At 42.4% G+C, this 17,739-nt stretch overlaps 1 protein-coding gene across 4 annotated transcripts in view; it reads left to right on the top strand.

Annotated features, from left to right (window-relative positions):
* The first annotated feature begins 4,319 nt into the window (after nucleotides 1-4,319).
* The window catches only part of Poc5 (POC5 centriolar protein), a 31,770-nt gene continuing 18,350 nt past the window's right edge, over nucleotides 4,320-17,739 (top strand). Inside the window, exons 1-7 of one of the 4 annotated variants that reach the window (XM_041663436.1) lie at nucleotides 4,320-4,535; nucleotides 6,453-6,602; nucleotides 7,834-7,929; nucleotides 10,496-10,613; nucleotides 13,607-13,678; nucleotides 14,926-15,131; nucleotides 17,066-17,242. In XM_041663436.1, coding sequence (XP_041519370.1) covers nucleotides 7,846-7,929; nucleotides 10,496-10,613; nucleotides 13,607-13,678; nucleotides 14,926-15,131; nucleotides 17,066-17,242 — 657 coding nt within the window. In that variant the 5' untranslated portion in view covers nucleotides 4,320-4,535; nucleotides 6,453-6,602; nucleotides 7,834-7,845. Of the gene's footprint in view, nucleotides 4,536-6,452; nucleotides 6,603-7,833; nucleotides 7,930-10,495; nucleotides 10,614-13,606; nucleotides 13,679-14,558; nucleotides 14,613-14,925; nucleotides 15,132-17,065; nucleotides 17,243-17,739 lie in introns of those variants that run through there. The other 3 variants (XM_041663437.1, XM_041663438.1, XM_041663439.1) reach the window with 3 other exon arrangements.

Below are 17,739 nucleotides of genomic sequence, written 5' to 3'. Positions count from 1 at the left end.
GTTCAGTGACATCGGAAGACAGTAATTTGCAAATGTGGTGGTCAGTGCTGTCACCCTGACAAAATGTGGAATGTCTGGAGGGGACTGTCATGACTGCACTTACTGAGGTGGGGTGGCTCACCCATCGTGGGTAGTAGCATTTCCTGACTGAGATTCTGGACTGTATCAAAGGAAAATGAGAACTGAGCCTGCATGCACCCGTTGCTCCCTTCTGACGCATAAAGCAATCAGCTGGGCCAGGTGCCCACTGCCATGACTTTCCTGCCATGATAGACTGTGTCTTAACTGTTGTGGGAATCCTGACAGCCAATTGCATTGGGGCGGCTTGGCCCAATGGATGTGGTCATCTCTGGATGTAGGTAAGCCGAATACTCAAATAAAACGCGTGGGCAGGGTGAAGTGCTCTCTCTTGGGTAAACAAGCTGGCGGCGAGCCATGGGAACAGACATGGCTGGCAGTTTGGTTCTCATTCCCTTTTGAAACGGCGGTGGCGGCAGCAACAGTGACAGTGTATCTGTTGGATCCACAGTAGTGGCAGCTTCATTCTGTATTGCGAGTGTGCTTTACTGATTGGCACCTGTTAATAAATCTGACTTGGTCACAGAGTTCACTCCCTCATTACTTAACTATGAGCCAGAATGAGCCCTCTCTCCTTTAAGTTACTTTGTAAGAGTATTTTAATCACAACAACAAGAAAAGAAATTAAGGCAATAGGGAATGTAAAGAGTGGAGGCCAGGGGGGAAGAAATGAAGACAGTCAATGAAGAAACAAACAGTTCAAGCAGGCCAGTGATGCACGCCTTTAATCCCAGCACTTGGGAGGCAGAGGCAGGCAAATCTCTGTGATTTCAAGTCCAGCCTGGTCTACAAAGAGCTAGTTCCAGGACAGGCTCCAAAGCTACAGAGAAACCCTGTCTCGAAAAAAGAAAATGGAGTCTCTCAAACCATGACAGAGTCTGAAAACCACTGTCTTATACAAGACAGGGTAAACTAGAGTATGGCACAGCCTGGTCAACACTGCATGGTGTTTGTTAGCATCCTGTGAGCCATGGATGGGAAAGCACTTCAGTGTCATCAGGCAAATGTCATGGGTACAGGAAAAGATGAAAAATTGAAACTATGGGGCTGGAGAGACAGCTCAGCAGTGAAGAACACTGGGTGCTCTTCCAGACATCCTGAGTTCAATTCCCAGCAACCACATGGAGGTTCACAACCATCTGTAATGAGATCTGGTGCCCTCTTCTGGCCTGCAGGGATATATGCAGTCAGAACATTGTATACTTAATAAATAAACAAATCTTTTTTAAAAAAGAAAAAAATTGAAATCATTTTCAAAACAATCCATGTCCATATGCAAGAGCTCCCAATTTAGATGTAGAGATGGGAGCTCCTTCCTCTGAACATGCCCATTCAGTGGGTTAGGAGAACAGCCCACTTGCAAACTCCAAGCATATTTAACATTGAATTTTTATTTTCTTTCAAATTCTGATGTTCAATGCTCTCTTTCTCAATACAATATGACAAGGCCATCCCCTGTTACTCAAGCCAGACACCTGAAAGTAGTCTTTGACACTTTTCTCTCCAACACGGTCCAACAGTTCTATCCCCAAAACATCTCCTTTTTAAAATTTTCTCTTCTTCTTCCTTCCAAGTTGTTTTTAATTGCTCTTCTGAACACCTAAAAATATATCACTAAACTCTGACATAAAATCTCCAGCCCTTATCAAGATCTTCAGTCAAGCTCCCACCTTCATGATCTTCTTGTGCAACTTGCTCCTCACTTGAACTTCCTGTATGACTGGCCTTTGTTCATCATTTTCCAGTTACAGGGGCTTTCTTACCTCAAGGCCCTTGTCATGCTCCCAGGAGCACATCCTGTGTGATAAGAACATAGACTCCACATCTGCCCTTTTAGCTATGTAATCATAAGTGAAACACAGTATTTATAAAATGGGAGTAGAACTGGCACCTATATCTTACAGACATCCAGTGTACTGTACTATACTATACTATACCTCCCAACATACAATAAACAACATCTAAGTTGGACAGTGAGGACTACTGAGAACTCAAGAACAATGGCAATGGGTTTTTGATCCTACTGCACGTACTGGCTTTGGGGGAGCCTAGGCAGTTTGGACGCTCACCTTACTAGACCTGGATAGAGGTGGGGGTTCCTTGGACTTCCCACAGGTCAGGGAACCCTGATTGCTCTTCTAGCTGATGAGGGAGGGGGTCTTGATTAGGGAAGGGGGAGGGAAATGGGAGGCGGTGGCGGGGAGGAGGCAGAAATCCTTAATAAATAAATAAATTTTAAAAAATTTAAAAAAAAGTTTCTTAGATAAAATCAGTTATTCGGTGACTAGGTCCTACTCAGACATAGTTCCTTATTTTTCCTAACTTCAAGACAATTTATAATTAGCTATTCCCTTTTGGCTTTGGTAGTTTCATTTGATGACTATTTTCTTTCCCATAAAATTTTCTAGTATCTGTGGCCTACACACCACTCAATTCCTACTATCTACAAAATTAATTACATGTACAGATGTTAAATATGTGTTGAATAAATAAATCATTGTAATGGGTTCCAGCTTCCAATTAAATTATAATGGGCTAGCTGCAGTTCAAATCTCTCTTTGCCTAGCAACCTTGACAACATAGTAATTTTAAAGTTCATAATATCCAGTTCAGGTTGGTCTCTTTCTACAATTTCACAAGAATGGGTATGACTTGCCCAATGGTCTTCTGTGACGTTCCCTTTCCCCTGAAAAGAAGTAGCCTTGTAGGAAGGGGAGACGGCTCAGCAGGAAAGTGTTTGTCTCACAAGGATGGGACCCTCAGCTCAGCTCCCCAGCACTCATAGGAAGAGCACGGTGCAGTGGGAAGACACAGGCAGGATTGGGGGTGTGGTCAGTTAGCCAAGCCAAATCAGAGCCCTCCGGGTTCAAAGAGAGACCGTGTCTCAAAAAATAAGTCAGAGAGTAATTGAAGAAGATACCTGACTTTGACCTCTGACCTTCACACACAGTGGCACACACATAAATATGAGGGGGAAAATGGATGGTAGCAGCAGGAACACACGAAAATGATTACAGTGTATGGGGTCACCATATAGTATTCACTGAACAGCAGTTATAGAACCAAGTATGAATCCGTATCTAATGATAGTAGTTTGTCCTTTAAGATAAACATGCGGGATGGAAGCCAACATAGCTTATGCCAAAAGAAATTTCTGGTGCTCTTCTTACTTCATTATCATAACAAATGTAAGAGCCAGTGAGGTGGTTCAGTGGGTAAAAGCACTTGCCATCAACCCCGGTGACCTGCACTCAATCCCCAGGTCACACCTGCTGGAAACAGAGAATAAACTCCACCCGTCTTCTGACCTCCACATAGGCACCACGCCCACACATATGCAATATAACTTCTAAATTTAAAAGTCTAGCTCTTGACTATACGGAAGTAGGCAAGGCTCGAGTTGTGTCATTTCTGTATACAGAATAAAAGAAGGTAACAAAAGCGAGGGAGGGGCGATCAAGCAGATATTATTTTCTAGATTGGGGGCCCATATCACTGAATCCTTTGCCACCTGGACTCTTACGTATCTCTAGTCAGATCTATCACCAACCGTAATGAAACAGTTGGAAATCTAATATTTGTATATGCCTATGTGATGGCTGTTTTAATTCATTTAATCTCCCTAGGTCGTTTAATGAGGGTAGGTGATAATAAATATTTGGTACAACAGAGTTTAAATTGTAATTATGATCTGACTGTTATGGTCAGTACTCCACCAGAAGGACCGGTCTTGAAGTTTAAGGCATTTAGGTCATTAGCAAACCCTAGGTTGGCAATTTTTTTAAACCCTGGTCCTCAGAATTACTTACGTTAAAAATCAGACTCCCTACCTCAACCCTGAAGAAATCAATCGAGGGTGTACTTTTTGTACTTTTAAGAGTGCAGCTGCCGAGCCAGTGATTCTGTGGCCCGCTATCTGAGAATGGAAACTAATCCTCGAGGCCTCGCGAACTGGCCTGTCTTCCTCGTCGGAAACAAGCACCACGCATCTTTCATAGCATCAAAGAAATTTGTCCGCAGCGCCGCCCCGTAGTACTCAGCCACAGAGCAGCATTGAGTATGCGCGTTGTGCCGGGAACTCTGGGGTGGCCTTCCCGAGACACGGGCCCTCTACGGCTAGTAAATCTCCTACTTCCGGCTGAGGCCCCGCCCACGGTCCACGAACCAATGAAATGCAGAATTGCTGAGGCTGTGAACCAATGGCCAGGGCTGTTTTTCATCTCTGCCCGCAGTTTGAAACTGTCAAGGGGCTGCTAGGGTAGCAGGTGTTTGCTGTGGTTGCTGCGGCGTCGCTGGGACTGCTGCGAGTGAGGAGTCGGGGTTTGGCGGAGACGGTGTGTGCCGGCGGCGGGGTTCGGCCGCTTCCGCCCAGACAGGACCGGGGGCATCATCTCTGGAGGTGCAAGGAAGAGGACTCTAGCGACGCGAACTGAGCATCGCGCGTACCAGCCCAGCAGGTTCTGCTCTTTAGGACGCGGGTGCTAGTCAATCATGAGGTTGTGTTTTCCTAAGAAAGAATTGGATTTAAATGAATGTGCATTGGAGGGTGGTGAAAGAAATATTGGAAGGGACTGGCGCTCCCCGTCCCTGCATGCAGTTAGAATGGCGATGTCAGCTTCCTGCCAGAGACACTTTGGTTCGCCCTCTATATCTTGGGGTTGCATTTGAATTCCTGGAGCCCGCTTTTCAGCTAAGTAATGCCTGTGGCAACGAGGAGCATTCAGACTATCTTGTGGTTTCTACTTAAGTTAGAAAATACTGAGACCATGATGGAATAATGCATGTCACCCACTAAAGAAGCATCATTCTTCTGCTGTCGTCTCTGAACCCAGAGACTGAGGAGTCTCAAGTTAATTGTCATGCCTGTTTGCAAAGAGCAGGGTAAATGGCAGATAACGCATTTTCCAAAGCACACTCGTTTTGTATCCGCAATATATATTTAAGAAACAGTTGTTAACGTCTGATCACACCAGATCCTTTGTTACTAAAGTAATCCACAAGTCCCAACTCTAGTTGCCTACCAGGTCTGCAAACAAATCATAAAGTAAAACGTAATGAAAATTAAAACAGAGCAAATTACCATAGTGGTTGGTTTGAAATCAGTGAAGCATTCATTCCTTGATGCAGACCATGCTTGTTTTATCTTCCCTAAGTGGCTTTAATGGAAGACAGTCACAGCTGAGATTTAGTTTGTCTTTTGTGAACATAGCAATACTGAATAAAACAGGAATTCCCCTTCTAGAGTCTGGCTGCAACCTGGCTTTCTCTTTTGTGGCTTCCCTGCGTCTTCCCTTTCTACTTTCAGTGACTTCATCGCTTGTTTATTTTCTTAGCAAGCTGTAGTTGATGCCTGTTCTGGTAGCAACTGAAACTGTCACAAATGGCACAGCAGCTTCCTGATTGGCTAGTTGAGGACCATCCTTACCCCTTTGTGGTCCATGACCCTCGTGATGCTGCCCACACAATTCCAGTGTTCTGGATTTCTCTCCAGACATTTGACTGAGACTTTGCGTCTTAAAAGTTATCAATTGTAGATTTAACTGTCTTCTCACGGGAATAATCCTTAACTTTATCAGGATTATGATCTCCTCCGAAATTATATTGGAAACAAAAACTCTTTCTAGAAAATACACGTGTATTTATATTCTAAAAGTGTGTGCAATGTGTGTTTGGTCTGCAGGATAATAATTCTTTACCACGCCTCAATGGATGGTCCCACTCATTCCCCTTTATTTAGACACGCCAATAAATCAGTGCTTCCTCGGTCTCAACTTTCAGCCTGTACTTGTACTGCAGGTCTCCCTCCTTTATATTGAGTTCAGGAACTTGACTTTAAGAACCAGTATTACGGGGCTGGAGAAATGGCTCAGAGGTTAAGAGCATTGCCTGCTCTTCCAACGGTCCTGAGTTCAATTCCCAGCAACCACATGGTGGCTCACAACCATCTGTAACAGGGTCTGGTGCCCTCTTCTGGGCTGCAGGCATACACACAGATAGAATATTGTATACATAATAAATAAATAAATAGAACCGGTATTACATTCTAGCCATTGTGGATTGCAGTGCTTGGAGCTGTGCACCGTACACAGTGACTGTCCAACAGCTGTCCCCTGTAGCCACAGTCAGAGCTCGATTCCCAGATACCTCAGTCTGCAGGTGTTCGAGAGACCTGTGTGACACGGCGTAGCATGTGCATGTAGCCTATTCCACAGACAGTTTTTCACACTTTAAACCATCTCCAGTTTACTAATAACCCTGGTGCAGTAGAAACGTTGGGTAAGCAGCTATTGCACAGTACTGTTTAGGGCATAATGGTAGGAAAAGTCTTCATGTTCAGTGCAGATGCAATTTTAAGAAATGTTTTTGACCCACAGTTGGCTGGACCCATGGATGTGGAACCCAGGGACACTGAAGGCTGACTGTCCTGCAGGCCCAGTGTTACTCAGTGCTTCCACAGCGACCGCCCGCCCGCACCCCTGCCACTAAACTCCTCCAAGTGTCACCTTCCTGCAGTCCTCGCTTTGGTGAGTAGGGTTGTGATCCATCTAGTTAAGACATAAGTCTGGACACCTTCAGCAGTCTGCGCTTTCTCCTTTTAAGTGGCCATTAGTCACGACCCCTCGTTTCCACCACCACCACACAGCTGTCTCGGAGCCACACCGCCCTTACCCTCGCCAGGGCTGCATTCGAGTTTAGGGAGTAATCCAAGCATAAAGGTTGAGAGGAACTAGCTCTCAGTTGGTTTCTATAGTTTTAGAATCCCAATCTTCCCTAAAGTTGTCAGAGTAATTTCTTTAAAAACAAAAACAAAAAACAAGGTTACGTTTGGAGATGTGGCTCTGCAGTGGAGCATTTGCCCTGACAGGCATAGCTGCAGATGGGTTCAATCCTCAGCACTACAAAAATGAATAAAGAGATTGGGCACATCAGTTAAGTCACTTAATAGTACCTTCTGGAACAATTCAGCCTTTTCATATGAAAAGCCCTGGTCTCAGCTGTACCTTTTTCTTTCCTCTTTACTCGCCTTCCTTTGCTTTAGCCTAGCCAGACACCCTGGTTATTTTAAGCATACATGCCATGCCTCTGTGTCTTGGTCTGTGCTGTTTTCAGCCTTCGTCTGTCTCTCAGGGTGGACCTGCTCATCTTTCAGGTCTCAATCTGTGGGCCATCTGTCTCTCTTACTAGTGTCCAAAAGTTTGAATAGTTTCTATTTGTCTTTAAATGTATTTTTTATTAGTTTTCTTTTGCTAAGACCTTTAATAATTTGAATGTATTTGTTTTAGTATGTTGTAGTATATAAACTTAATTTTCTTACAATAATATTCCCAAAATGTAAGTGTCTCAGGAAGGAAGTTTACAGAAATTGTTGAGCTGTCGTAGTTCAGTATCTCACAGGAAAGTATACAGTCCCTGGGATGTCATATAAAGCTGAAGAATGGCAACCACAGCTCTTATCTCTAACACACCCTGCACGGGATTGTCCTAAAGCATTTTTCTTTAGTCTTTGATGTACTTAGCTCATCTCTCTCACTGTATTATAATATATTATATTATGCACTGTTTGGAGTAAGTCCTCTTTTTCTTTTTTTGGCCTGATGATTCCCCCACCTGTAAGTGCTCAGTATGTTGAGTGAGTGATCTCTTTTAAATGACATGAAAAATTGTTTGCAAGATAAAGCACTACTTCACACCCCGTCTTTAAAAGCTTTGAATTAAGCATTCTTGGAAACCAAGTTAACTTGTGCTGTTTCACAGCATTTGTGCAGAATGTCATCTGACGAGGACAAATACTCACTTCGTGTTGCTCACAGCAACTCTGATCATGACAGTTCCATCTCCACAGATCTCCAGGTAGGAAAACATCTAAATTTATTATGATTTTTTTTATTTTAAAGCCTAAAGCCTTCTGTAATGATATGCCTTTAATCCCAGTATTCAAGAAACAGAAGCAGGGGTATCTCTTTAAGATTAAGGCCATAGAGAGTTTGGGGACAGTCAGAGCTACAAAGACAGACCACCTCCCAAAAAACAAAATTAAAGTGTTAATTGGTGACAAAACTAAAAGTACATTTTGTTATTTACTGTTCCATTTACAATGAAATACTACATTTACAATATTATCAAACTTAGAGAACTCTCTACTAATTTGGGGAGTAGATTGTTTTAAGTGTGCAGAAAATAGCTGTGAACTGTTGCAAAGCTTTTTTACAAAGGCTTTAACATAGTAAAAAATAAAACTCAAAGTTTCAGAAACATTTTGTGAAGTGTTCTAATTGAACTGCCTCTTCTGAGTGCTCTCATTCTTACTGTAAAGTAACAGAACGTAAGCCCATCCGAAGTTCTAGAGCCCAGGATTCTCCAGTGGTCTGTACAGTCAGGTTCTGGTTCCTGTTGCCACAGACACTGACAGATAAATTAGGAGAACTGACTAGGTTAGGGCGTCTTATTTATATGAGAGAGTCAAATCCCAAAGACCATGTTTTCTAACTACCTTAGCTGCAAGGGAGGTAGAAGAAATCGATGACCATTTGCCCAGGTCAAACCCTGGGGCTTATTGATTTACAGGAGTGAAGGAGAAATGGCTGCTCATGGTCCATTAGCAGGTCTACCACAGGAGACTTGGAATTCTATATATTATTTTATTAGAGTCAACTCACATATAGGTTTATAGAAAGCAACAGATACCTTGTATCTTATCCACATTTATCAAGTTAGGGTTGCCTTGTATCTTAATAACTGAAAACCTTGGCATTTCCCTTTATTTTAATAACCAGTTATAATTTATAGTATTTTTAATTTAAGAATATTTAAGGCCAGGTGGTGGTACGCACACCTTTAATCCCAGCAGTTGGGAGGCAGAGGCAGATGGATCTCTGTGAGTTCAAGGCCAGTCTGGTCTACAGAGTGAGTTCGAACATGGGCTCCAAAGTTTGTCTTAAAAAACGAACTTAATTGATTAATTAATTAAATATTTTAAAATAATTATCATTAATTTTAAGAATTACAATTAATTTACTGTAAAGAATTATAATTGCTGTAGACACTTGATATGACACAGTTTCACTTTGTAGCTTCAGGCTAGCCTGGAACTGACTGTTTAGCCCATGCTAGTTTCAAACTTGTGATCCTCTCATCTCCACTCCTCAGTGTACAATTACAGGTCTTCACATCTGCACCTGCTACACCTTCTACTTAATCCTAGGATATGGTTTGAAGTTGCTTTGTGGGGCGTCACTGAGAAAGAGTTGCTCAGAGCCATGTGAAGGCTCTGGTGTTAAGGTCTGTCGGCCAACTTTCTGTCACTCATAGGTGTTTGCTTCTCTTCTTCACAGCGTTAATATACACTGCATAAAGAGTGTATTTCCTTCACCTAATGCCTCATGCATATGTGTGTTAAATAGACTCCACATTGAAATTCAAACCTACTCAGTCTTTCACACTGAAACTTCACAATTTTCAAACAGAAGAATACAAACTCCTTTTATAATTTTACTTAAAATTCCAATGCTAAAACAAAGCTACAATCATACAGATTTATTTTATGAACTCAAATCCATGCCATTTTCTTCTAAGAACAGTAGCAAATAAGAGAGCTGCCCTGTGAGTATGTGCTTTAAACTAAGGAATACAAAATGCCTGTGTAGTTTCATAAGTTTGAGTATCAGTTTGCTTCTTTTGAGTTGCATAATAGCAAGAAAATTTTAGTACCTTGTGTGGTGGTGCATGCCTGTAATGTAATACTCGAGAGGCTTAGGCAGAAAAAATGCAGGCTTAATAGCAACCTGGACTACAGAGCAAGTTCTAGCCTGAAGAATATAGGGAAGTCCTGTCTCAAGAAAGAGAAGAAGGAGGGAGGGATGGAGGGAAGAAAGGAAGGGTAAAAGGGAAGGAAGGAGAGAGAAAATATAAACAGTCTCAATTGAAGTACTTGAAATTGAGAGTGATAGCTTTTTAACAGCATGTCTTCTCATCTTCATTGAAATTGATCTGAAACATAAGAAAGAAGAGATAGAAAAATATTATATGAATCACCAACACTGTTTCCTCTTTAAACTTCTAACTGTAAATACAAAAGTCATACTAGAAGGCCGGGCGGTGGTGGCGCACGCCTTTAATCCCAGCACTCGAGAGGCAGAGGCAGGCGGATCTCTGTGAGTTCGAGACCAGCCTGGTCTACAAGAGCTAGTTCCAGGACAGGCTCCAAAACCACAGAGAAACCCTGTCTCGAAAAACCAAAAAAAAAAAAAGTCATACTAGAAGTACTCAAAGGACTCAAGCTTAGCATAAGAGCCAAACTTTTCTGTATTGTGGTAAGAATATGACTGTTATGTGATTAAGTAGTTTTCTTAACACAACAAGTTGAGTGGTTGGGTACAGCACAGTAACTACTACAATCCGTAACTGTTACTGCTTCTAGGAGGAGTATGAGGAATTGCTGCGCTATGCTATTGTGAATCCAAATGTTGAATCCGGTGCTTCACAGCCATCTCATCCAAAGGGAGAAGTGGTACCAGATAGATTTCCTATGCCAGCTGGTATGTTTTGCTAACCAGGTTATGTACAGTTGTCAAGATACCACGTAAGATTGTGAGTTTGTCAGTGATGGGGACATTATTGTGGAAATGTTCCTTGCCCTCAGTGGTTTCTTCTCAGTCCATGGTGTAAGGCAGTAACTCATGGGTCCTGCTTTGTATTTTACTGTGTTGCTCCTGGCTCTTTGAACAGCTAGATTTTATTTAAAATTCAGTTGACTTTTAACTTTATGAAAATGACTAAAGTCAGAGTAACACAGTGGTGATTACCTCTTAGTGGGATATGTTATGCCTCAGTTCTTGATCCAGAAGTTTTATGTGAGGATTACTTTGAAAACTAAATGCCCAAGCCCACCTTTAAAGATGACCCCAACACTGCCCTCTGGGAACCACATCCTAGTACTTTGTCAGTGATACTTACATGGGCAGGTGGATGGACTAGGTTACAGATGAAGGTGAGCCATCTTGTGGACGGTCAGTGATACTCATGTGGGCAGGAGGATAGACTGGGTTACAGACAAAGGTGAGCCATCGTGTGGACTGTCAGCGATACTTATGTGGGCATGGAGGATAGAATGGGTTATAGACAAAGGTGAGCCGTCTTGTGGACTGTCTGCAGTCCATCTGGAGTCTGGCACAGGCCACGTTGTGCTTTGCTAGAAGGGGTAAAGGAAGAAACAGACAGGAAGCTCTTTTTACCTCTTAAGTAAAGTACAAGCTCAAGCAACTCATTCTGAGTAAGTAAGAGCTCTCTCTTTTGCATTTATTTATTCATGAACATGTGTATGTACACGCCTACATGCATCTGCCCACAGGGTTCTGTTATTTCCTTCCCCTGTATGGTTTCTAGGGATTGAACTCCGGTCAAGCTTGGCAGCAAGCGTCCTTACCCACTAAACCATCTCATGGCCCTGAATAACCGTTCTTTGAGAGGGCTGAGACAGCCTACATGAGAAGTCACCATATAGTTGGCTTGCCCCCAAGGATAACTGTCCTGGAGGATGCATTTCACAACCCACACAGAGACAAAAGGCTCCTGGGTTTCTATTGAGTCACAGCGCTAGTCTCTGTTCCTCATTCCCTTGGTTTGTTCATCCCCGCCCCCTCACCATGTTCCCATCCTTAGACTGCTGCACTGGAACAAGAAATAAAGACTGGAGGACCATGACTTCAAATAATTTACCATGGCAGAATGTTTTCTGTCTAAATTTCAATTCCTTTAAGAGATGTGAACCCTGGGTTTGCTCACTATGCATCAGGAGTGTCAATCATATTTTGATTACACTGAATACCTTAAAGTACAGTTCCTACTGACCAAACTAAAGTACTGCAGACTGATAAATATAAACAGGAAAGGGCTGGGAAGAGAGTTGGCCAAGTGCTTGCCATGTACGTTTGAGGATTTGAGTTTGAAATTCCAAGAGCCCATGTAAAGCTAGCACAGTAGTGCAAGTCTGCCCTTCGGGCAAGGTGGAAGACAGAGACGGGAAATCCCAGAAGCTCACAGACTGGGCAGCTGCATGCACAGCAGTAAACACAGAGACCCTGTCTCAAACACAGCAGGAGAGCATCTCCGCAAACTGTGTAGTCATCACATAGGCACACAGACTGTGTGTGTGCACTTACAGATGTTATATCTGTACCTTAGATAGATACATAGAAGGTAAGCAGTGTTCTCAAATAAAATAGTACAACTGAGCAATGCTTGACCTCTCTAACAATGGAAAATTCAAATCAAAGCCATATTGAAATTCCCATCTTACCCCACAGAAAAGCTGTCATCCAGGGCACAAAAACAACAGATTCTGGTGAAAATACAGAACAGGGTAGACTTAACATGCTGCTGGTGGTGGGAATGTGGACTCGTGCAGCCTCTAAGAGAGGCATTGTGGAGAATCCTCTCAAAAGTAGATGGATACAAGTTATGAAAAATGATTGCAAGCCTTTCTAGTTCTAATTCTGTCATTGATTTTTTGTTTTGATGGTAGGTAAGTGCATAAAATATATTTGATACTAAAAGTATAAAATTTAATGTGGCGCTAGCTTCACAACTTCCATTCCGAATGCCAATTCTAACTGAATTATATTGAATAAATAATCTTTGGGCCTGCTTAATTTTGGTGTGTGTTTTGTTGTTGTTTCCTTTTTTTTTTTTTTTAAATAAACTGAAACTAGGACTGCCATACGGCCCAGCTGTGTGCCCCTGGATAGACACTCAGGAAACTAGGACTGCCATACGGCCCAGCTGTGTGCCCCTGGATAGACACTCAGGAAACTAGGACTACCATACGGCCCAGCTGTGTGCCCCTGGATAGACACTCAGGAAACTAGGACTGCCATACGGCCCAGCTGTGTGCCCCTGGATAGACACTCAGGAAACTAGGACTACCATACGGCCCAGCTGTGTGCCCCTGGATAGACACTCAGGAAACTAGGTCTGCCATACGGCCCAGCTGTGTGCCCCTGGATAGACACTCAGGAAACTAGGACTACCATACGGCCCAGCTGTGTGCCCCTGGATAGACACTCAGGAATATCCAAGCTAGTGTGCAACACCTCACACCCATGTTTATTGCAGAACCATTCACTATAGCCGTGGCATAGAATCAGAGAACAATGGGGTGTTGTTCAGGCGTGAAAAACAAAATCATGTTGTTTGCAGAAAAATTAATGGAACCTGAGAATCATCAAGTTAAGCAAAACAAACCAGCCTTTGAAAGACAAATAGTGCATGTTTTTCCACATATGTGGAATATGGATTTTTTTTTTGAAATTTGAGACATAAAAGTAGAAGGAATGTTATTTGAAGGGGAGAGGACCAGAGGAGCAGGGACAGCAGAGTAGGAAGGGATGTGTATGCCGTCTGCATGCCTGAGAATGTCACAGTGAAGCCACTGTCTTGTACAGTGCATGCACACATTTTTTTAAGTAGTTCAGTTTAATTTTAGGTGTGTGTGTGTCCTCCCCCCCACCCCCCGCTTTATTCTTTCTGGTAGGAAATAATCCTGTAAAAGAAACTGCAATGGAAATTGGAAAAGGATGTGATATTTCCAGCCACTCAAAATCAGGTAGGATGACAGTTCCTTAGTTTGTTTCATTAATTACAGTGTACTTACCGGAATAATGTCAGCATATTACTTAATAATCAGACTTCTAAAATGCTCATTTGTTGCTGGTATGTGATAATATTTAAATATTGGGCAGTATCATTGCAGGTGATCTTTCAAGCTCTTAAGTTATATGATTCTATTTTGTGACTATTTCAACAATAAAAGCACAGAGTCTATTGGACATGGTGGTGGAACATGCTTACAACCCCACCACTTAGGACACTGAGACAAGAGGATAGCTAGTTTAAGGCCAACCTGGGCTACATAGACCCTATCTCAGAAAAAAACAAACAATAGGGGGAAAGTAAATACATATTGCATAGCAGATGTGCCACTTAGGGAATAATTTTTCTTCTTGCAAGGAGTTCTGGAAAGATTTGCTTTTAAGTAACAAGTTGTATAGTGATCCTGTCATTGATTCATTTTACAAGAAAGACAGGAAAGCCCTTCAGTCCTGGTTACTAAAATCTTCATAGTTAGTGTGGGATACACGAGAAATGATGGTGGATAGTGTCTAACTCTAGTAAATTGACTTTTCTACTGTATGCTCTTTAGAGATAGAGGCCAGTTATCTGTCTGGCTCTCCCCCACTCACTGAGTAATGGCAAGTGCTGAGAGCTATGTGTCTATGAACATGCATGTTGATTGGTCTACATAGTTCTCATCCACAGTATCTGATAAACTAAATAACTAGCCCCTTTATATTGTCAAATCTTAACAATGTTAAGGGCAGTACCAGCACTGAATATAAAGCAATAGTGGTCTATATACGGCTACCCTCACCTGGTCAGTTAACTCTCTGATCCCTAGTTTTCTCTTTAAGGTCTAGAAAATATCTACCTCCTAGGATGGCATGTGCGACCTAGCCCTTAAACATTTTTATCACAGAAAGGTAAAAGCATTTGTTAATGTTAATGTGATGGTATGTCTTCAGTTCAGACTGGACCAGAATAAGACACATCTTTGTTTGTCGTGGGAGCTGTTTGTGAAAGGTAGAAGGGGTATAGAAGGCATCCCACGCCAGTCAGACCTCAATCAATGACAGTACTAATATCACAATCACCCACCCACACTGAGGTAGACCTCTGTGTTTTTCTCAGCCTCCAGAGTTGACAGACATCTTGTGGCCTTTTGATATTACTTTGCCAGTTGGAGAATTTCCCATTTCACCTGGCTGCTACTAGATTGTTTTGCCTTTCTTCTAGGGTCATCACCAGTATCGTCACCCAGGAAGCCCTCTCACCCAGTCATGAATTTCTTCAGTTCACATCTTTTAGATGACTCTTCCTCACCAGCCTCTACTTCTACTCATAGAGATGCCCATGAAATAATTGTGGGTGATCATCTTGTTTCTGATGAAAATCTTCAGAAGGTGGAGAATATACTTGACCTCTGGAGTTCAGGTCTGAAGGTACTGCACTTGCTCTACTGTAGTATGCACTACAGTCTGACACTTGAGCGCTCTCTCCCTCCTTCCCTCCCTCCCTCGCTCTTTCTCTTTCTCTCTCTCTCTCTCTCTCTCTCTCTCTCTCTCTCTCTCTCCCCTCTCCCCTCTCTCCCCTCTCTCTCTTTATTTTTAATTTTTCTAGAAAACAAAAACCTAAACCTTTAGGTTGCTGAAATGATCCATCCAGCGTCTCAGATTTGTGCTCCTCAGTCTTTAGTGCACATATGAACTGTCTCAATGTATTGTTAACTGTGAGTTGGTACTCAGTATGTTTTAGGTGGGGCCTAAGATTGCATGTTTCTATTACACTCCTAGGTAATGTTTCTGGTTTCTAAACCCTACTTTGAGTTGCAAGGTTTTAAGGAGTTGCTAGGATACTGTATGTTCTGCCACATTTCCCATTTGTTTCAAAGGACTTCTTGATGATATTCAGTGACGATTGACACTATTTGTCTCTTCAGACCCTAGTGATGACAATAGAGCCTTAGGAGGGCCATATACCTGGAATCCCAGCTATTTGGAAAGCTGATATTGAAGGACCTTTTATGTCTAAAAATATATATACTTTACCAATGCGTATTAATCTTATAGCAGCCACATTGTCTGAAGAATCTGAAAGTGTTTTTATTTGGTGATGTTAATAGCCTACCAATAAAACAATATTACAGAAATGTTCTGATTTTTGCTATTTTTTTTTAATTGAGGGGCTGGAGAGATGGCTCACTAAAGAGCAAAAGTACTGCTCTTGCAGTGGGTTGAAGTTCAATTTCCAGCACCCTGTCGGTGGGTCACAACCTGCTGGAACTCTAGCTCCAAGGCACCTGAAGCCTATGGCCTCAAGGGCACCTACACTCGTGTTCACATACCCACACAGAGACTTATGCATAACTTAAAACAAATACCTTTTTAAGTAATATGATTTAACTATTCCAAAATGGAGAAGATGAACTTTACTGAAGCATATAGTATGTATTTACATAAAGTTATGATCTTATGAATTCTGTGGTCTATATCTTCCTTAAACTCTAGAAGTGCTCTGCCAGCAGTTTCTACCATCCTCCCCTTGGAACAGGTTTCCTGGTGTGGAAATAGAGGACGTCTGTTGCAGTATTGTACAGACAGCCATTCAAACGACTCTCTGTTCAATTAACCAAGAGTACTTATTGAAGGTTTTTGTTGTTTTTAGATGCTCATTGATGGCTTGGTGTTTTTACTCATGCCAGTCAGTAGGGTGAATGGGCTGAGCTCTTTGTTGTCAGGTGACTATTGTGGTAAATTGTTCGGGGGGGGGGGGGGGCTCAGCTCTATGGTTTCAGCTACCACCATCACCACTAATCAGCCGATCATTGTGCCTCAGTTTAGCTCATATACCTACATTTCTAAACCTGAACCATTTTTTGTTTAAATTTTTTTGACATTTTATGTTTTTAATCTTATGTGTAGGGATGTTTGCCTCCATGTATGTAAGTGCATCCATGCTTGCGGTGCCCATGGGATGACAGAAGAAGATATCAGATTCACAGGACAAGAATTGCATATGGCTAGCCACCATGCAAGTACTAGGAATTGAGCTCAGGTCTTCTAGAAGAGCAGCTAGTTGCTGAGCCGTCTCTCCGCCCCATCTAACCTATGGACATTTAAGTCTGTGACTACAAAGAATGTAGTGAATGAAACCTGAATTTTTTTTAATGTCATAAGATTTCATACAAAGTAGCATACATTGGGAAACTGGAGAGCCATGGCTGTTGAGCTTGCTAACATCGTTTATTAGTATGCTGGAATTTTTTTCTTTTAATAGCTCTTGTTTTGACCTGCTCTTTTTAATGTTTATTTTCAGTTTAATTTTGAGAGTGGTTTTAAAGAAGAAATGACTTACTTTCAGTATGTTTTCTTTTCAGACAAACGTTCTATCTGAACTAAGTAAGTGGAGACTTAATTTTATCGACTGGCACCGTATGGAGATGAAAAAGGAGAAGGAAAAGCATGCGGCACTTGTGAGGCAGCTGTCGAGCCAGATCGCTGACTTGAAGGAGCTGCAGAAAGCCTTTGAAGTTTCCCTCGGAAGGAAGGATGAGGTCCTCTTTCCTGTGCCTCCCTTTAGCTAGACTCAGCAGACGCTCAGGGGAAGCACAGTTCTGAGCTGTGACTGTCCTGCTCCCGTCAGACAGAGCAGGAAGCTAATATTAGACACGAGGGTAGTGGGCTCCATCTGGAAGCTTTGGTGTTTCATGATGTTTTAAGAGCCTGCTCAATGTAGACACAGACATACAGGTTTTTCTTCCTGATCATTTTTGTAACTCATTAACATCATGGAGCCAGCATTACCTACATTCTCCATCCTTGTAAATGACAGGATAAGCCTCTCAAATGCTCTCAGTGAGATAAACAGAGGGTAGAGTTCAAACTGGTCCAGGTTTTCTTACCTCCTGATCACATCTTAAGCAAAATAGTGGGCAGTGAGCCTGTGCCCCTGCTGACTCACATCTGTTTATGGATGGGAATGTGCTAGATGTCAAAGGGACGGGGCAGGCACAACAGCAGCTCACCTTACGAAGCGGCAGGTTTATTATTG

This window comes from Microtus oregoni, unplaced genomic scaffold, assembly GCF_018167655.1.
Source record: "Microtus oregoni isolate MIOR12 unplaced genomic scaffold, Mior012 000014F_ref0000157, whole genome shotgun sequence".
Lineage (NCBI taxonomy): Eukaryota > Metazoa > Chordata > Mammalia > Rodentia > Cricetidae > Microtus > Microtus oregoni.
The sequence above is the reverse complement of the archived record's forward strand: the minus strand, read 5'-3'. Positions and strand labels throughout refer to the sequence as shown.